The sequence below is a fragment of the Tachypleus tridentatus genome, chromosome 13 (genome assembly GCF_004210375.1).
Source record: "Tachypleus tridentatus isolate NWPU-2018 chromosome 13, ASM421037v1, whole genome shotgun sequence".
NCBI lineage: Eukaryota > Metazoa > Arthropoda > Merostomata > Xiphosura > Limulidae > Tachypleus > Tachypleus tridentatus.
The window spans coordinates 108865866-108888372 of record NC_134837.1 but is presented as its reverse complement, the minus strand read 5'-3'; the positions used below and the strand labels follow the sequence as shown (position 1 = coordinate 108888372).

The 22507-nt window shown below is 32.5% G+C and overlaps 1 protein-coding gene across 3 annotated transcripts in view; it reads left to right on the top strand.

Moving 5' to 3' along the window:
* The window catches only part of LOC143236592 (uncharacterized), a 138876-nt gene that overhangs the window by 25113 nt on the left and 91256 nt on the right, over positions 1 to 22507 (top strand). For all 3 annotated transcript variants that reach the window (XM_076474884.1, XM_076474883.1, XM_076474885.1), the window contains exons 5-8: positions 1422 to 1575; positions 3472 to 3653; positions 4197 to 4406; positions 7184 to 8753. In XM_076474884.1, the coding sequence (XP_076330999.1) occupies positions 1422 to 1575; positions 3472 to 3653; positions 4197 to 4406; positions 7184 to 8753 (2116 nt within the window). The remainder of the gene's footprint in view (positions 1 to 1421; positions 1576 to 3471; positions 3654 to 4196; positions 4407 to 7183; positions 8754 to 22507) is intronic.

The window sequence follows — 22507 nt, the reverse complement described above, 5'->3', positions numbered from 1 at the left end:
TGTATTGAAATTTTCCTGCTATAACCGAGTTCTGAATTCTTAATAATTCTTAAAAGTATACAGAGAGGCAGTTTCATGGTGAGAATTCTGACAGTTTGGTAGCAGCTTTAAACAGGTAAAACATTAAGCTAATCATGTAACGTTATATGTCCTATTTGTACGCTCGTACACAAATATTTAAACACATTTGCACGAATGGAAAGATTGTTTTGCATGTAAATGCTGTTACTAACCTTATAATAAAGTTGCATGTGGCTACTCTATTGATTTACCCCACCAAACGCGTGTTAGGTGTTTACATGATATTAAGCACTATGTTGCTTAGCATGTGCTCTATTCTGTATCTTTCATTAACCCTAATAAAGCTTAAGGAAATTAAGACAGCCTCCATGTTTTCAAAACATATTTCAATACTGATGAACTCATTACCAACTTAATCTCGCCACGTATATTTTATTGTTGTTGTTTGGAGTAATTTTCTGGAGCATGCTTGTGAACAGAAAGTAAATAGAAATTTTAATCTAACCAAACCATCATTAGAATTACAATGAAAAGTGCGATTTTTTAAAGTTTAAAACATCACTGTAAGAAAAATTACTTTATCCTTTCATAAACGTCGATTATGTTATTTATTTCTTCGTGTGAGAGAAGAGTTTTCCATTCCAGTACTATTGTTGCAACCATTTTCAGTTCTTCCAGTTTTTCTGATCACAGTAATGCATAAAAAGTAAACATTTTCTGAGTAAGTTGTTAATATTCAAACGGTGAATTGTAATTTGTTAAACTTTATTACTGTGTTTAGTTGTGCGTACATTTATCAATAATGATAACTTCCTTTCACGTATGTTGCACAATGGGAGTCACTGTACTTCTTTTCACTGTTTCTTTTAACATCTGCCCGAAAGAGACGGTAGAGTATTTCTGTAGAGGAAGAGACCAATACATTTTTCACTTCTATCGAAAGAGGCGGAGGATTAAAAAAACGCAGCCATTATCTGCCGTGATAGCTTTTTATTTATTTTGTTGTAGTGATAAATATGATGTAACCTGTTTTGTTCCCCAAGCAACGTTATTTGTATGCTCGTGTGTTTGAATGTTTAGTAGACGAGTCGTTTTGTTCCCTTTACTCGTGAATTTCAATATTTTTATTTTCAGAGATTTGTAAGAAGAGATTCGTCTTGCTTCCCTAAAAACGGTAGATAAGCATTAGGATAAACTCCCTTATAAGATAACAACTGATAATTAAATAGAAAGAAGTTAAATATTTAGACAGAAGAATACCAACACACGATATTTGCTGTCGAAAATTGAATATCCTTGCTTGTCAGTTAGAATGAATTTTCGAGGATCGTAATCACCCATATTGTTGACGTAAATTTCATTTTATGAACGAAGTAAAATTGTTTTACTCTGATCGACAGGTGGTGGTAGTTGCATACCAAAAGCGCCCTCTGCTAATAGCTCGAAATTGGAGTCTTCATATTCCACAGGAATTCAGCACGATTCTTTCATACCACAGCCACGAAATAATGTTGTGACGCGTCATAAAAGAAGTATTAACCGGAACCATTTGAGGTAAATGTATATGAATAGATTTATGTGTGGAAATAGTTTTCTATTTAAAAATTCAAAATGGATCGATAATCGTCTTTCCATATAGAAAGTTTAATAACTTGATTGTTATAAATGTGGTTGTAGTTATGATTTATACTCTTAATATTGTTTTAGATACATATATATATATTTCCCTCATTTATTCAAGAAATAAAATAAACTGTATCAATATTATCTGTTAATAAACCACATAAATTCGACTAGCCTGGCGAGAGTTACTTGTATTAAAGTAAAAAAAAAATATGAATAAAAAAATAAAATGTTGTGTAGGATGTATAAATCTCTGCTTGTGTTATTTGACAGTTGAACCACGTTTTATGATAATTTATCACAAGTACGTTGCAGTAAACAAAGAAATACTGACAGACACTCTCATTCCAAGATAGTTTTTATGTATGTTAGATGTTTAATAATGCTTCTTGTATTCCGAAATGAGAATTATTGGTATTCAGCTAAGGTTCATAATTCAACATTGGGTTGATGGGTTTACGTCTTTATAGTTGATGATATTTCACTTCAGTATAGAGTACGATCATCGTGAACAGCAAGGACAGTCTGGCACTGGTGTTGCATACTCAAAATCAAAATGTTGATTAAGGCCTGAGGCCTCCACAAACTCACCTTTAAAAGAATGTTTACCAGGGAATCTTTGGTATCACTTAACAAATGTGACACGTCTCCCAAGAGCATCTCATACATGATCAATGAGGTTGAAGTTCGGTAAACATACAAATCACTCCATTTGGTCAGCACATCTGTAATCTGTTCTATTACAAATGGACCAACCAGACTTGTCTTATGGGGGTTGGCGGCATCTCCGTATTAGGCTGGTAATTGTACTAGTATTTGGTAGCTCAAAGGCTCAACAGTGTGGTTCATATATTGCGTAGTATTAATAAAACCATTCCACAGATCCTAGAAATGAGCTCGACTCCAGTAGTTTTTTTTCCGCCAATACTATAATTCCACCTTCAGAATATATGCCACTTTACCACGTGAAAGTGGAGTTGTATTTTATTCAACATTTTTTTCCAAATGGGTGTAGGTTGCCCCCCAGTAACACGGTGGCATGTCTCTGGATTTATATTTCAAGAAACCAGGTTTCGATAATCGTAGTGGGCAGAGCACAGATAGCCTTTTGTGTATCTTCGTGTTTAATAACAAACAAACTAACTGAAAACAAATGAGTGTTTCTCAATCATTTGGTTAAGATGTGAAGTTGAACTCATCTGTAAAAATAAAAAATATTGCTCCACATGTTGTTCTTCCTCGAGAATGACCTTTGCACCATCGAGTCTTAGCCTGCTTGTGCTTTGTTGTAAGAAAAGTATACCTGACACACAGATGACCTTATGAAGTATCTATTTAACTATCTGTGGCCACAAACATCTGATATAGTTTCGGAAAAGGTGCCCAATTATTGCAATGAGTCAGAGTCGACAACTAGTGCTGTTGTGAGTGGATGATGTTTCGCCGTGTCAAGATGTCTAAGCAATTGTATCACTGGCTTAGAAGCAGTTCAATATTCTGCTAATATCCCTTGTAACCAATTCACAACAACCTACTGTGATTGGTCAGCTATAATTCTTTCAATGATCTTCACATAAGTGAAACTTCTAGTTATTTTTAAGGTCTAACCCACGTTAATGAAAATTTTGGGGCACTTTAAACCGTAATTCACTTGCAAGTGAGGACTGAGTTAAAACTATGAGACCACTATAAGTAACATATAACACTATAAGTTATTTATATTTCAAATTTCGTGAGTAACCATCAGTTACGTGACTTGCAGAATAATGAATAAAGAACAGTGATTAACACTATTTTTAACAGGAGTTTTTTTTTTCCTTTTTATAGATATCTCTCCTCTACGGCGACCACTTCGTTCCTTCGTCCACACAGAGCAAACACTGGAGTGACATTGCGACACTCAGAAAGTGTCGTTAGTACCGAGTACTTAACAAACAATGATAATGACAACAGTGCCTTATTATATAACAATAAACAGAAATGTTCGACTCAAAAATTAACGAAAAGAGGTGAGAAATGATGAATTTCTGTTAAATTTTGGGAAAAAAATGATTGTGTAGATAAAATAGCTGTTATAACATTAATGGACTCTAATTAAGCTACTTTGTAGTATTTATAATTTATACTTATCTTTATTATAATATAACATCATTTTCATGCTACAGTAAATATTCCATATTTTCGATTTTTCTTACTCATTTGACATAACATGAGAAGACAAAATATTGGAAATTAAGATAGAACATTAAAAACAGAATAGCCCCCCGCTAGTACAGCGGTAAGTCTCCGGATTTATAACGCTAAATTCAGGGGTTCGATTCCCCTCCGTGGGCTCAGCAGATAGCCCGATGTGGTTTTGCTATAAGAAAACACACAAAAACAGAATAAATACTTTCAAATATTTTGATTGTTTTTTTAATAATTATAATATATTCAATATATAGTTTGAACAAACATTTTATAACGTGTGTTTATTTAATATTTTGGTTTACTTAAAAATAATAGGCAAAATGTTGTAACTTTAAATTGTATTTGCCAATAAATTTCGCTAGATTTCGATGTATCCAAAGAGACCAGCAGCAGCAGTGGTTTTAGTTCTTCTACAGATGTGTCAGAATTACTATCTGTTTCGCCCTCTATGTCGAATAATGAAATTACTCACAAGACCGTTAGTGCGACAAAACACTTAACGAAGAAAACTTCTGATGGCAGGAAATCAAGTAATGTTAAACAAGTCAACTCCAGAATAGCTCTAGACAAACGTAAGTACAAAAGTAATAACAGTAACACTTACTTTGTTATTTTTATTTTTAAAATTTTGATATAAACGAATAATTTTAACTTTAAAATGGTTCGAGTACTCCATTTATTCTTAATTGTGTTTTTTAAATATCTATCTAAGTTGTTACTTTGTGATACCTGAGAGCTTTAACTTTTTAATATTTTATATAACTGTACTTTCAAACAATTAAGATTTATCTTTTAGTAACGTGTCGTAGTTCTCTCGTACAGTCTGACTAGTAATTTGCTACCAAAACTGTTCTTTTAGTTATTTTATTTTTTAAATTCTGTATATTGATTTTTTTTCAAAGCTACGCGAGGCCTATCTTCACTTGTTGCCCTTAATTTTGAAGGGATACACTAGAAGGACAGAGGCTAGTCAACACTTCCTCCCACAACTTCTGGGCTTCTTTAATCGAATAGAGGGGTTTGGCCAACACCCTTACGATGTAACAAATGTAAGAATTATAATGAAATCAATGGCATTAGCTGCTAACAAAGTATATAAAGAAAAACTTCGACTAACGTCGAAGTTTATAAGCGTAGGCTTACGACGCTGAAAACCGGGTATCGATACACGTGGTGGGCATAGCCCAGATGGCTCATTGTGTAGCTTTGTACTTAACAACACTCAGCCAACAAAGTGAAAATTAAAATGACACGAAAGGAACAATAAACATAAAAAAATAAGAGAAGGGAGTAAACAGTAATGCTGAGAGGAAGAACATGTTTAAACGAGACAGTTATTAATGTCAGCAGTAGAGAATAATCATTGAACATTTCAATATACTGGTGCTTATAGCTTCCTGAACCACAGCCGACTGTATCTTATATATAAATGAAAATTACATATTTTTTATTTTATTCAAATGCGATGTAGATCAACAAAACAAGTTAGAATTTACTTATTTAATATTTTGTTCAATGACCAATTAGGCTATTTATGGGGTTAATCACTAGCTAGTCATCACCACCCACCGCCAACTCTTAGGCTACTCTTTTACCAACGAATAGTGGGATTGACCGTAACATTATACGCCCCCACGGCTGGGAGGGCGAGCATGTTTAGCGGGCGCGAACCCGCGACCCTCGGATTACGAGTCGCACGCCTTACGCGCTTGGCCATGGGGTTAATCGCAAAACATCGGGCAGCAAACGTCACCTACTTTGCACTGAATACTGAAAGCGGAAGCACAAAAAATATCATCTAAAGGTTTATGGAGTATTTTAATACAATTCTAAAATTGAGGTTCCGATGCCTGTGGTTGTAAAAGCACAGATAGCCATTATGTAGGCCTGGCATAAGCGCGTGGCGACTCGTAATCCGAGGGTCGCGGATTCGCGCCCGCATCGCGCTAAACATGCTCGCCCTCCCAGCCGTGGGGGCGTATAATGTGACGGTCAATCCCACTATTCGTTGGTACAAGAGTAGCCCAAGAGTTGGCGGTGGGTGGTGATGACTAGCTGCCTTCCCTCTAGTCTTACACTGCTAAATTAGGGACGGATAGCACAGATAGCCCTCGAGTAGCTTTGTGCGAAATTCCAAAACAAAAGCCCATTATGTAGTTTGTGATTAATAACAAATGAGCAAAGTATTTTAACAAGGGAATGAAACATTAGAGTGTATAAAAAAGGACAAAAATAGACATTAAAATGAGAAAGCGTGGTGTGACAACGGGATTTATGGCAGATGAGTAGTTATTTAACTTCGAAACAAAAATAGAAGTGACGATAAAAATGACAGGGAGTTTTGTTTGTTTGTTTGTTTCACGTTAAGGACAAAGCTACACAATGGAATTTCTGCGCCATGCCCACCATAGGTATCGAAACCCGGATTCTAGCGTTATAAGTCCGCAGATATGTCGTTGTGCCACTGGGGGCAACGACAGTGAAAATCTTGTTGAACTTGACGAAACAAATGATGATTGTCACGTTATTGAAGTTTTGATATCTTTCACGTGTCCGAATGATATCAGAGACGTGTTTAGTAGTCCTTGTAGGAGACACGACATCCATAGTACTTCATGAACCAACAATAAGGTGTGAAGATCAGAACATTGTTCTTACATATCAACAATCTCAGCCACTAGACGTTTATGAAATGGAACTCTGTTATGAAGTTACACCAGGAATGGCACCAGTTCGTGCAGTAGAGAATAAAATAATCTTGCATTTCCCAAATGCACTGAAAAATCTTCAGATATTACCAACCATAGTTGCTGGTGATTTACCAAAACTAATCAAAACATCCATGACATCCAATGAAACAGGAGCATTGGTCTTTCTTTATACCAACTGAGCGTCAAATTACTGAACTATTGGAAATAAAAAGCACATTTTTGGGATTTATATATGCTTCATTAAAAGTCCGAAAATGAATTTTGGAGTGAAAAGTACATAACTTTTTATTTTTCTATTTTGTTTTTCATTCAACATTGTAAATGTTTCAATTATAATATTTTTAAACTTAAAAGTTAAAATAGATTAATTTATTTTACAATTAATAGTAAATTTGAATAGTACACTTTATATTTATTGTCACAACGCTTAATTCACCGTAACTTGAATAACCCAAAAGTAACGATATTTTCATATTTTTACTTTCCCAGGTAAAGATCAGTACTATGTTGTAATATCTCAAACTAACCTTGTTTTGTTCTTGATTTATAGGTTGACCTCTGCTTATTTGTTCAGTACAACTAAACTACTATAGCCTCTAATAAACTTCAAACCAATGTGATAAATTTTATTCTTTCAGGGAAAGACGTCCAAAATTCTCGAATAAATCGACTTAAAAGTGAGAACGAAGTAAAATACTCAAACACTAAGTCCAGCGCTTTGCCTCGTCGAGCTGAAAACAAAGATAGCTGTTCTCTTCCTAGATCCCTGATGAAGGATAAAGAAAGTGGTAAGCCTATGCTGGTTTCTCGGAAAGAAACTTCGAAACAAGGGCAACAACCCAATGGCGCAAAAGGCCAGATGTGTAGAAGTATCCAGCTCAATAAGCCCATTCGTCAATCAAAACTTTCCAGTCTTATTCCCAAAACTGGGCAGACCATCAAGATAGCCAGTTCAGGAAGTGTGTCTTCAGGAAGCGACATAGTTTCTGTTTCAAATAATGACTTAGTGTGTGGTAATTATAGTTTGGTCAAAGAAAAGGAGATCATACGTGTTCCCAGTGAGCATCAAGAAACTAGCAGCACTCCCAAACCAACAGCGGCAGTAAAAGGAACTTCGAAAACTGTAAAGAAACAGAGTTGTCTAACAATTACTGCATTTGAAGGCGGTAAACCAAATCCCAGCATTGGTACAAGGCAAACGCTAGCCATTCAATCAAATATATGTCAAGAGAGTTACGCACCAGTAACAGAATCAAAAGATACAAATGAGGCGAACAGAAAAATCCTGGGAGGTAAATTAAAACCACCTATTGAGAGTAATAACGATGTATCACTTCCTAAACCAGAGAGGACAAAACAAGGATCTGCAATTAGCGTAGCCAAAGTGTCTCCTATGATGAACACCAGTATTTTTACAACCACTAAAGAAAATTCAAAGCACCAGCAAGACCATTCGGAAGAGAGAAGTCTCGTTAACTCAAATGTTCCAATTGGCCGGTCTATGAGAATAAAGGACGAGACTCAAGGAAATTCTAACAACCTCTTAAAGTTAGGTCCATATTTTGAAAACTTAAAGTATATGAACTCTGACCCTATTGTAAATACTGAAAAAATCACCGAAATAAATTACAAACGCTCAACAAATAAAAATGTTTCTCAGGAAAGTGATGATTCCGGCTGGAACACAGATGGTTTGCTTGCTGATGAAGCTGAAGACATAATAGTAAATATCAAACCCATGAAGCCAATCACACATTTTCCTTATTATGGCTATAACCGCGGCTTGACTCCCTTATTTTCCTCTCGTAATTTCTTCAACAAACTCCAGTCGCCTGGCTTACATTTTCTATCGGATGTAAGTGATAGCATAACTGAACAATCAACTCTTTCGAAACACACCATAACCGCAGACAATTTAACCACACATAAGAACAACCCTATGGAACGATCTTTCTCCTCAAGTGAAAGCTTTATAAATGTTGATTATTCTCCTGATGCAGATTCTGTTGATCTTGCAACTGGATACATAAGTGATGAAGATGTATTAAAGTCAAGATTCATTTACAATGTTCAAGACATGACTAATGGACACTTAGAAGAAAGTAGAGCTTCCTTGAATAGTACAAAAGTCTCAAATAACATCAAAGATGACGCAATTTTAGATATAGACGCTGATCTTAAACCCACCAATGTGTTATGGAATAATAGGTAAGGCAAATACTTTTTTTCTCGGAGTTAGGAAACAAGAAAAGCACACTACGTGTTTTTATATAGTTTATTTCCAATGACTACGACAAATTGGTAGCATCATAAGTGTATTTCACTCTTGGGTGTGACCTATGGTAATAAAAATACTTTAAAGTGTTATCCAAAGCGTTGAGTAAAAAAAAAAAGTGTCCACTTCCATTCTGTAACATAAACTTACTGTGAAAGAAAGTTGATTAGAATGACGTAACAGCATATTGAATAGAAGTACTTAAACGTATTCTGTAACGTAATGATGAATATTAGTTTAGTTTATTCTGTAGCATTAGAGCTAGAGTTTTATGTAGCACAATACTGCAAGTTGTGTTGAATTGTTCCGCACGTAAAGATGAACAGAAGTAAGATATGGTGTTCTGTAACGTAACACTGGTTAGAACTAACTTATAATGTTCTGTAATAATAATAATTCTGAAAGGAAGTGTTGAGAGTATTTCACAACGTAATTTTGAACGGAATTTAAATGGGACCTTTTGTAGCATACTGTTGAAAAGAAGTGATCTAGAATATTGTGTAACATAATGTTAAAATAAATTGCTAATGGTGTTTTGTGACATAATGTTGAAAGTAAGTGAGTAGGATGTTCTGTAATTCAATATTACATATAAATATGTTTCGTTATGCGTGTGTGTTTGTGTTAGAATCCATCACAGAGGTTGGCTCGATTATGGTAACTACTGACAGAGCAACTGATACTTGTTCGATTGTGTACATGAGCTATTTTGTTTGAGTTTAAGTTCAAGAAGGGAGAATAAATAAGCCCTTGAAGTAGCACGCATTTCTACTTTTGTATAGTCTTTTGGCATTTATTACTCACATTTGCTGGCTCGATAACCGTAATGTTTTGTATGGCAACTGGAAATTGTCTCATGGAATATTTTGTTTTAAGATTTTTGCCTGAGAACAGGGATTAAAATACTCTAAACTAAAACATATTTCTTCAGTTTTTTAGGCTCATGACCTTGAATTTAGACAAATATTTAATCAGTTCAGGCCCTTACGCAAAAGGTTTGAAATGAGTTCCTAATCTGTAAGATCAAAAGCCAGAATATAATTTACGAAGTACAATAGTCGTGTAAAACATTCTAATGTTACGGGGGAGGGAAGGGGGGTTTAGGGCATGCGACTATTTCAAGCCACAAAATGCTAATGTTTGATTAGAATATCTAGACTATGTAGAAAACGAAAATTACCACGAGTAGCTGCATTATAACTATGTAACAGTAATTTTTTAATCATAAAAATAAGGGATTAGACTGAACCCCTCGGGCTACTCCCTCTCCTTGCGTACCTGCGTGCAATTAAGCGATCACATCGGCAAATGACTTAAGTCCGTTATCATGGTTCGACTCTGTTACTAATTTATTGATGGAGGTAGCCAGATAAGACAGGTGAAAATGATTTTATAACAAATCACAAATAAATACTGCCGTTATCTACAATCCCACTAAACACTTCTTTATTTTTCCACCAATATGCTATTGGCTTACAGAATTTTCTTCTAATAATTGGGCTTCGGGATCAATAAAATGGTGTCACCAAAACACTTAACATAAATGAAATACGTAATAACAGATGGCAGCACAAGTCAAAGAAAATTATTTGTGCCTCCATATAATTGATATATAGCAAAATTAAACCTAGGAAAATATATGCAATTTGTACCAATGTGAAAAGCTAGCTATTCATAATAAAAATTAGATTTTTAAGTCAGTACAAAATGTTTAACAAATTTCTGAACTCAGAGTCGCTATTCTATTTTCTAAAACGTTTTTGCCTAAATAAAAATAATTCCTTATCATCATATTATACATTCTAAAATTTATAGACTTCCATAGTAAATTGCTTATTCTGACACTCGGTTTGACGTATGTATATTCATAATAAATGCTGTTCATTCTTTTCCAAAATGTGTTTTAATACCAACTGAAATTTTAGTTATGTTGGCTTAATCAAGTTGAAGGAGCAACTCTCATCCTACCGTGCCATGAATACAAAACTAACACAGTTGGAGGTGAAATATAATATGTCACTACAGGACATTAGACATATACAGATCTAAAGTTATACTAAATGGGGTTATAGTTTTCTAACAAACGTTTTCTAACTTCCATGTTTAATCGTCATATTGATAATGCAGGTAGATTAAAAAAGTTTTGAAAAACTACCTTTACACTAAATATATATATATATATATTATAACCAACGTATCACCTTTGCAGTTTCCTCAGGGTTAATATACACAACTGTTTGATATTAGAATAATCGTTAAATCATAAAACTGCTTGGATTGTTCTATTTCTTGAGTCTGCCGTAACGTTCATCTAACAACATATAAGTTATAATTGTTTCATTGTTGTTTGTTTTGTTTGTTTTTGAATTTCACGCAAAACTACTCGAGGGCTATCTGCACTAGCCATCCCTAATTTAGCAGTGTAAGACTAGAGGGAAGGCAACTAGTCATCACCATCCACCGCCAACTCTTGGGCTACTCTTTTACCAACGAATAGTGGGATTGATCATCACATTATAACACCCAAGGTTGAAAAGGCGAGCATGTTTGGTGCGACGGGGATGCGAACCCGCGACCCTCAGATTACGAGTCGCACGCCTTAACCCACCTGGCCATGCCGGGCCATTTCATTCTTATTCCAACATTATAGTGCGGAGCAAGACAAATGGTTTTTTTGTTAATTAAATCCATTAAATGCTAATTTTTGTCTTAATATTTCAACATTCATAATAAAATATTGTAATTTAACATAAATTTTACAAAATCTAAATTGTAAAGTTATAATGCTTATAACACAAGAATATGATACACTACTATTAAAGTAGGGTAAACCATACATTTGAAAAGCAAAATATTTTCTTTTATCAAAGTATTTAGATCATCAATTATTTTAATTTATAAAATCTAAATAATGTTCTTCTACATTATATATTAAAGTATTTTCAATTTCTAATTCTACCGGATAAATAGTTTTAATAACATTATTTATTTCAGAGTCATTTTTACTAATTAAATCATCTATATATCTGTAAGTTAAAGCGAAAATATTCGGGTTTATCTAATTTACAATAAACGTATTTTCGTAAAAATAAAAATATAAATTTGCAATACAATTAGAATAATTAGTTTCATTGAAACTACTATTACTTGAAAACCTAGTTATTAAAAATATATAATTATTATAAATGAAGAAATTTAACATATCTTTTATGTTTTTGGAGCTAAATTTTCTTTCTTCCAGTACTATGAAATGATAACAGAACTGTTCTATTAATTAATTTAAAATAAAGATCAAATCTTTATGGAATTGTGGTGTACAGTGTGAGTAAATCAAATGTTTGAATGTTCTTTACTTGTTCGCAATTTCTTACATATTCTAAAATGGGTTGCTTATTTGTCATTATCCGAAACATGTTTCTTATTATTGAGACTTGTATTTTTTATCTTATTAACTAAAACATTAAGTAACTTGGTTAATAAAATGGCCCGTTGTTTACTAAGTGTTTTATTGAACTAGAAATAAGTCTAAATATAATCGGAGATTTATGGAGTTTAGAAGTAGCATACAGAAAGGTTAAATCTATAAAATAATTTAGTTTAGAATAATGTTTTTTCAAGCTTTGATTAAAATATTAATTACTGTATCTTTGGATTGGTTATAAGTGTAAATGTTTATGTATTACTGGTTTCTTTTATCAAGATTAGTGCATAAAACGTTTTACAAACGATATAAGTGTTACAGTTAGTTTTATCAGTGGGAAATGTTATCAGTGTTACAGTTAATTTTATCAGTAGGAAATGTTACCAGTGTTATAGTTAGTTTTATCAGTGTTACAGTTAGTTCTATCAGTTGCAAATGTTATCAGTGTTACAGTTAGTTTTATCAGTAGGAAATGGTACCAGTGTTAGTTTTATCAGTAGGAAATGGTACCAGTGTTAGTTAGTTTTATCAGTAGGAAATGGTACCAGTGTTAGTTTTATCAGTAGGAAATGGTACCAGTGTTAGTTAGTTTTATCAGTAGGAAATTGTACCAGTGTTACAGTTAGTTTTATCAGTAGGAAATGGTACCAGTGTTAGTTAGTTTTATCAGTAGGAAATTGTACCAGTGTTACAGTTAGTTTTATCAGTAGAAAATGGTACAAGTGTTAAGTTAGTTTTATCAGTAGGAAATTGTACCAGTGCAACAGTTAGTTTTATCAGTAGAAAATGTTACCAGTGTTACAGTTAGCCTTATCAGTAGGAAATGTTACCAGTGTTATAGTTAGTTTTACCAGTGTTATAGTTAGTTTTATCAGTGTTACAGTTAGTTTTATCAGTAGGAAATGGTACCAGTGTTACAGTTAGTTTTATCAGTATGAAATGTTACCAGTGTTACAGTTAGTTTTATCAGTAAGAAATGTTACCAGTGTTAGTTAGTTTTACCAGTAAGAACTATAACAGTTTTCGTGTAGTTCTTATTTTCTTTAGCTGATGAAATGATTTGTCATTTATTTAATTATATACGTGATAAACATACGTGTAGAAAAGGTTATCACAGAAGTTGTTCACATGATGTACTGCTGAAGTAAAGATCGTAAGAAAACTTGTTTACGAGATGTACAAATTTACCGCAAAACTTCTTAACATGATGCAATATGGTATGTGTTATCACAAAACATGTTAACATGATGTGCTGTTGTAGTAAAGGTCGTTATAAAACTTGCTAACATGATGTACTCTGTAAAAAAAGTCATCTCAAATTTGTTAACATGATGTACCGTCGTCATCACAAAACATGATATAGTGTAATAATGCAGTAAACCTATCACATAGCTTGTTAAGATAGTGTAATAGTGTATTAAATTTATCACAAAACTTGTTAGCACAGTGTAAGTGTATACTAAACTTATAAACTTGTGAACATAAGGTACTAGTGTAGTAAAGTCATTACAAAACTTGATAATATAATGTACTGTTTTAGGTCATCACAAAATCTGTTAACAGGATGTACTGTAGTAATACAGGCCATCAAGAACGTCGCTAAAATGATGTACTACTATAGTACAGATCTAGCAAAACTTATTGACGTGATTTACTGTTGTAGTGTAGGTTACACAAAACTTGTTAACATGATGTAATACTGTGGTAAAGGTTATCACAAAACATGTTTTACTACTGTAATAAAGGTCATCACAAAATTTCTTGACATAGTGTACTGTTGTAGTAAAGTTCATTACAAAACTTGTAAACATGACGTACTGTTGTAGTACGGGCATTACAAAACTTGTATTAATACATCAATGTTAAGTTAATGTATTATTGTTGTAAACTTACTAACTTAAAGTTGAGAACCTTATCTTTCCATGTATAGGTTCCTATTCAGGTTATAAACTTTCTCTTAATATCCATAATTTTTATTGTTTTGTTTTATCCATCCATTAAAACTACGAGTGTTTTCATTTCACGTCAGTGTACGGCAGTAGAGCAGCAAACGACATTCAGAGGAGCTTCCAAACGTTCTTTTTTTTATACCATTTATCAGTAATACCGTAATTAGTGGGATACTCGTGCTATTCAAGTTCCTTTAAGCTTTGTCACATTTTTAGATTAATTAAATTTTATTTGATTATTATAAATGACAAAGAATATCCTTGTTTAGCGTTATAAAACTTTGAAAGTTATGAGTAGAAGTAACTTTCAATTTTCCTGCTCATCCCTTATCAAACATAATGGTGTTTACTTATTAACTTGCTCTTACTGAAGCACATTAACTGATTAACTGAATCTTACTAAAGCATATTAACTGATTACCTGAATGTTACTAAGACTCGTTAATTCATTAACTGTCTCTTAAGTTATTACTAATTCTTAATAAGACTCATTAACTGATTAACTAATTTCTAATAAAGCACATTAACTGAGTAACTGGGTCTTAATAAGACACATTAACTGACTCTTAATAAAACTTATTAATTAATTAATTGGCTTTTAGTAAAGTACATTAACTGGCTAATTGTGTCTTAATAAAGCTCATTATCTGATTAACTAGCTCTTAATAAAGCTCATTTCTCCTTACTATCTCTTGAGATTATTTTTATAATCACCTAATAACTAGTTCAAATTCTATATTATATATGTCACAAAAGCATATTACGTATATCGTATTATATATATCATATTACGTATGTCACAAGATTGAAACATGATTAACGAAGAATTTCAAAAAACGTTGTATAGAAAAAAAAAATGAATATTTACCATTTTCTGTTAACTTAGCATATCACTTGTAATAGAAGTTATGAAAACCTTTGACTTGAACAGATAAAGACTGTTTCTATGTCCTGATATCACGAAACAGGTACTTTATAAAACACAAACCTATATTATTATTTACTGATATTTAGTGACTGACATTACACAATACGAACTAGTGTTTCTATGTTCTGATATCTAGTGACTGACATTATACAATACGAACTAGTGTTTCTATGTTCTGATATCTGGTGACTGATATTTTACGATAAACGCTAGTGTTTCTATGTTCTGATATCTGGTGACTGATATTTTACGATAAACGCTAGTGTTTCTGTGTTCTGATATCTGGTGACTGATATTTTACCATAAACGCTAGTGTTTCTGTGTTCTGATATCTGGTGACTGACATTACACAATTCATACTAGTGTTTCTATGTTCTGAAATATAGTGACTGACATTACACAATACGTACTAGTATTTCTGTATTATGATATCTGATGACTGAGATTATGCGATAAACGCTACTATTTCTATGTTCTGATATATGCTGATTGACATTACATTATACGCACTGGTGTCTATGTTCTGATATCTGGTGACTGACATTATACGAAACACACTAGTGTTTCATGTTCTGGTATCTAGAGACTAACTTTATAAGATAGAAATTAGTGTGTCTATGTATTCACATCTTATTACCGTGACTTGATAAGATACAGACTGGTCTCTATGTACAAGTATCCGGTGACTCTGGCTTAAAAATACAGGGTGGTTTCCATATGTACACACACATATATATATACACTGACTCTAACTCAATAACATATATGTTAATGTATCCATGTAGGTGTGTCTCAGCGATTCTAACTTCATAACATAGAGACTGGTGACTCTAGGTACTGACATCTACTGATTCTGAGATTATGTTATGTACATTAGTGTCTGTTTGTACAGATATTTGGTGGCAGACTTGTTAATATACAGATTGCTTGGTGTTTCTGTGTTCTGATGTTTGGAGACCATGACTTTATAAGATATACACTGATGTCTGAATGTACTGATATCTAATTGCACTGACTTTATAACATAGAGACTGGTGTTTATTTGGTGACTATGACTTGATAAAACTCAGACTGGTGTTTCTGTCTTCCAGTCTTTGATACCTCTTACTTTTAACAAGATACATAGTAATGTTTTTGTGTTTTGATACCTGATAATTATGACTTGATATTTGAAAATAATCCAGTCAAGTTACCTGTTATCGTTATCTAAAATCGCCTTTACTTTATAAATTGCCATATCTTTGATAATTGTATTTTGTTTGTTCACAATAGCAAACTGATTTTCACAATGCATTGAAATAGTTTAATTGTAAGTTTTTCATCTCTTGCATTTCATTTTCACTTTGGTTTCAAACTTATCTGACTTGTTTATATTTCTAGTTTTTGCTTAAGTAGTATATCATTAAGGTTTTATGATCCGTCTGATTGTTGCGAGTATTTTAAATGTTGTTTTAACACGATGTGATATTACACTTTAGCGTATTTAATTAGTAAAATTAATAATTTATTCTGTTATATGTTTCTCTTCTCACCTTTATCTTGATTTATTTAATCATAATAAGAATAATACTTCTTATACTCCAAGTATACTTTACAAGTCCAGTTGTCTTTTTTTTTTATAAGTAAAAACGTAATTTTCACTTCGTTCCTTGCTCTTACAACATTGCAGATTTAAAGGTCATAAGGATAATAAATGTCAGTAAAACCCATGGGTTTTTACCATAATTACGTTCTTATAAGAAGATAGTTGATGTCTAACATTACCAAGAAACTGAAAAAATTTTTGTATAATATTATCCATTATTGGATCAGAAAATCAATATATCTTTGTTACTTACGGTACTAGTAAGTTCCTAATTTGATTAATTTTCAATACTAACAGGAGTCAAGTTATAATTAATTTGCGACAAAAGAAAATGTCTAATTCTAATTAATCTACTGTAGCAAGAAAGGTGTGGCTTTGGTTAGTTTTCGATAATAGGAAACGTGCTTTTGGTTAATTTACAGTAATAGAAAGGGTAAAGTTTGATTAGTTTACACCATCAAGATAGGTGTAGTTTTGGTAAACTTAGGGTAATAGAGAAGTTCTATTCATAATTAATTTACAGTACTAGGAAATGTTCAACTTTTTCAAATGTTTAGTATTAATTAGTTTGTGCAGTGCCATTTTTGTCAGACTGTTGCCTTAGCCCGCTTATTTAATGTAGCTTTTCTTGTGGCACAGTGTTTATTCATGTACTATTTGTGTGTCATAGAATATATATAATTCTACCTTTATATACTGAATCGAAAGCCATATATTCTATGTTATATGCTATATGAAAGAAAAATTAGCACTTTTTGTATGGAACTTTGATTTTTGCACCACAGTATGAAGCAATACATACAAATTTCATAATACATACCGGATATTTAGTAAATTAGCATCTTGATTATTTGTATTAAGTAAGTAGATCACTAATTTTACATACCATCTACTCAGCAAAGTTAATATGCTTCAGGATACATACCGGATATCAGTAGAGAATCATCAATATTTGATGAGGTTTTCAGTCCACTAAAAAATACATTTCGTGGTACTTATCAGATATTCAGCACTATAAACTTTGCCAAATAGGACTTTCAGAAGGTAAAGGGAACGCTTTATGATAGTTTTTGGATATGTAAAGAGGTGTGGATATGAATACGAAGTATTCAGTGTGGTAACGTGAATACATCATGATATTTACCGGATATATAAAGTGATCTGGATATGTAATGATACTGAGTATTCAGTAAGATAGCGTGAACACTTTATGACACTTACTAGATATTCAATTGTGTGAACTCTTCGTGATATAGAATAATCAGTAAAGCGACACGAACACTTTGTGAAAAGAAACGTAAAACACTCGTGCTTGATTTCAGTTTTTCCCCTAATGGTACAGTGGTGAGTCTGGAGGCTTATAACTCTAACAACCAGATTACAATACATGGTACAGCACAAACAGCCTATTCCGTAGCTTTGTATTTAACTAAATATAAAACAGTATTCAGTGCTCAAAAATACATTGCTAGGTAAGAATATGTTAAATAAGTTATGTTACGTATAATATTCATGTAAGTACAACGATGGATATTGTAATCGGTTACGTCTGTCTTTTTGTGTATACGTGTTCTACGTGTCTCAAATAACATACCACCCTGGTAGTTACTGTTACTTACCTGACGTTACACTCAGAATGTTAATGTTAAGAAACTCAAAACGCACTTAGTGAGTTATAAATAATGAACTAAAGAGCTCTCAGTGATTTCAGACTTAGTTGAAGTTCCTTTCGCTCGATCAGAAATGTTGACACCATGGACATAGCTTGAACTTGACCACATTGTCTCATTATCAGACTCACTCCACAAATTGAACTGGTTTGTGACTAAGACTAAAGACTGAAACATGATTGGTGTATCAGGTTTTTTTAAAAACCTCGTATCCACTTTTTGAAATGATTGCCTCAGTCAGAGCTTTATTGTTAAATAACCTAGTGCTGTGAATTTATGTGAACAATAACACTAAGACAGGGACTTCGTAAGCGCGGCAAAAATTATCTGTCCAGTTACTGTTGTTAATCTGTGTGTGTGTGTTTGACCGTAGTATGATGAAATATTAGAAAAAAATATTATTGTGATTTATACTCACAAATATGTTTTGATCTGATTAGCTAGCAGCCAATTATAGATAGTTTCTACACAGTAAGTAAATCTTACTACGTTTTATCTTGTGGCATTCGGTAACAGACGAGATTTGACTTCACGTCCGTGTAGAGCATACTTTAGCCATGATCACCAGGCAACCAGTTCTGTGTGGTTTCCTCGTGACGAACAAGCGTTGTTACCTGTTGAATTGACTTCTTTACAACTACACTGTTCTGTGTTACAACTATTCTGATGATCTGTCTACTTTTTACAATAAAACAAACACTTCTTTTATAAAAACTAGTAACAAATAGCATTGAATTCTGCGTTGTCATTAAGTGATCTTTTACCTGCTACTTATGTGACAAAAACCTCGTGCAGCAATGTCATAGCCCTAGAACAAAACACTTTTAGGCAAATAAAGAAAGCACTAGAAAACTCCAGGGCAACTACGCCTTTTAAAAGTATACTGTCATTTGGGGTATTCTATTTTTTTTTAAATCAGTTTTACAGTATTTTACAGTAAAAACTAAAACTATTCTAAAAGTAAATTCCCAAGCAATTCGACATGTTGCGCATTAATAATAAGCATTCAGTTACTTTTGAATTATAGTTTTTCTCTCTTCTTTCACTCCACCGTACACATCTGTCTTTGTACCAGTGTGTGATGAATGGTAGAATCCAATGATGCAATCAATATCGTGCCTTCACTTCCAGCTCGACATCATACAGTCTGCTCATGGTTTTCTCTTCTTTCTAATGAACAAAGTTCTACTGCGATTCTGAGGAGGTATTTTATGGCTAGCATAAATCCGGGAGACATTAGAATGCAGAAAACCTAGGCAAAAAAATGGTTAATTTGAACTGTAGCGTAGACGAACCTCTGAGGTTATTATGATCCAGGATGAAAGATGTATCGCCGTCGACAACATGATGATCACGCACGGTGAGTGTGGGCCTAAAGTTTAACATGTTTTGTAAACTTTGAACATTCATAATAATATCTCATAAAGTACTACAAAATGGACTTTTCCGGAAAACATCCACTAATAAAATAATATCCAACATTAAAGTTTCTGTAAGATTGTCTCATCGAATGTACTTTTTACACGTACATGATGTTTCATCTTACTAGACCATTATTTTAAAGTTAGGCTTTGTGCGTTCGTCTTATCAGACGTTCTGAAATATTTTCTTGTTTACTTGGAATATAATTCTATGAAGATTATCCATTATATGTGAGTGAATGTGCGTGTTAACATCCAACATTGAGAATGTTTACTGTAATTTGTATAATAAGTATAAAGTGTCCGACGGTAAACATGAGCTTTTTGTTTTGGAATCTTGCCCGAGTAGGTGGATAAAAAGTTTTTTTAAGTAGGGTACATTTCCACTTTTTTTAAGTAGGGTACATTTCCACTTTCTTATAGATATTTGGCTTTTAATTTAAAGACACAAGTACTTAAGCAGTTAAGAAAGTGATTTATTATCTATCACAAAGCAGGGCATTTAGTTAACATTTTGGATTTAATAACAAAAAAAGGAAGGGAAACATTGTTATTTATAGAGTTTTTGCTTCCTTTACCTGGTATTTTCAGCTAGTTATTTTGAAGTTTGTCATATTGGGTGTATTTTTCAATTGTACATGTTTTTCTTGTTTACCAGAAGTATTATTTTAAAATACGTTTTGTACTCTTGTGTTAGTAGATCTAATTATTAATGGTACATGAGTTTCTTGTGTATTTGAGTATTATTTTAAAGTAAGCTTTTATAAGTTAAATCCCAACTGAAGAAATTCGTGAAATACAAGTTTAATATTATTAAAAAATGAAAAATTAACAATAACTTGCAATGAAAATACAAAGCGGTCGATTGATTTTATGTATTAATTGAACTTTATGTTAATGGCAATAGTGTTTAAGATGTTACATTATATAGATAACAAGAAACGATGTCAGAAATGCAAGCCTTTTATTCTTAGCACAATTTAAAGAACTAAATTATCGGATAGTGCGCTAACACTCTATGTAAGGATGGCAATACAAAAGTAATCTAGATTTTCTTCTTCACACGTCATCAAAAACTTTATATGAAGTTCTATTTGGCATAGTCGCTTTATCTTCAGTGGGTATGCCGCTTCTCAGATATCCAGATCGTCCCAAAGTCGAAAACGGCGAATAGTCAAAAACCGAGATTTCTCAATTTTGTTATCATCATCTTTCTTCACTAGGCCTAGCGCCTACCTAATTCTTGGCAATATTATCATCATCTGATAGAGCAAAACAGTCTTGAATTACCTATTTTATTATTATTCAATGCAAAACTGAAAAGCTTTTGAATACAATCTATAGCCTAGTAACCCATGCACGTCATCTTATAAAAAGTAAACAAATAATTATCAGGAAAGAAATTTATCGATAAATAAAAAACTATGTAGGGCTGGTTACTAAACTCGAGAAAAAAAGAACCAAACAAAATATGGATGTAAGTAGACATCACTTAATTCGGCTAATGGTAAAATAGCAGACCGATCATGACCCCTGTTGAACACAAAATGTGATTTTTTGCTATCTAATTAATGAATATTTGTAAAATTCTTATTAATTGTATCATTCCTTTAAATCGCACATTGAATCTCTTTTGCGCCGATTCTTTTATCAACACCTAAGGTGTTTCGACTAGATATTCCTTGTAACGTGCTTACCTAAGTATTGGATGCCTAACTATTTCTTTGGAATCATGAATACTTATTGATATCTAATCTACGCACAATGTGTAGTTATGGAATAAACGTTTATAATATATGTCATTGCTATGTATGTACGTCTCTCTTTTATTACCTTCTCCTATGAAAGAAGAAATATCTCCAATATATAAAAAATGCTTGAATTACGACCTTCAGAGTTATAATACATTAAATAAATTACGTTGTTGTAAAGAGAGATTTCTATCGTATCTAATTGTTCTATGTGTAGTAATAGAGACATGTTTATAAGATATACAAATACTCTGTGTGTAATTATAGAGATGTAATTATGTCGTATATAAATACTTTGTGCGCAATTACAGAGACATGATTATGCACATCTAAGTATTCTATATGTAATTAATTATAGACAAGTTTACATTATATCTAAGTATTCTATGTGTAATTAATTATAGACAAGTTTACATTATATCTAAGTATTCTATGTGTAATTAATTATAGACAAGTTTACATTATATCTAAGTATTCTATGTGTAATTAATTATAGACAAGTTTACATTATATCTAAGTATTCTATGTGTAATTAATTATAGACAAGTTTACATTATATCTAAGTATTCTATGTGTACTGATAAAAACATCTTTATATCGTATCTAGGTAATCTTTATGAAAGTATAGACATGTTAATATTGTATCTAAGTACTCTGTGTGTATACAGATAGACATACATCGTATTTAAGTGTTACAATTGTACAATATTTGCACTTCGCTTTCACTTCTTACGTCCACCAACTTTATTTGGGTTGTACTTATTCCAATGAGAAGTTGGTTCTCACCATTGTAAACAAAACAAAATGCTGCTTATTTCTGGTGTCAATAAAACATAAATTTGTAAATATATTTTATTTCTTACCGGTAGCATATTACTTTCTTCCTTTGCCTCTCTTGATTTATTCGTTCCATCTAACATCGCGGTCTTTTAATTTCTTTTGTTGACTTCCTTTTTTTATCC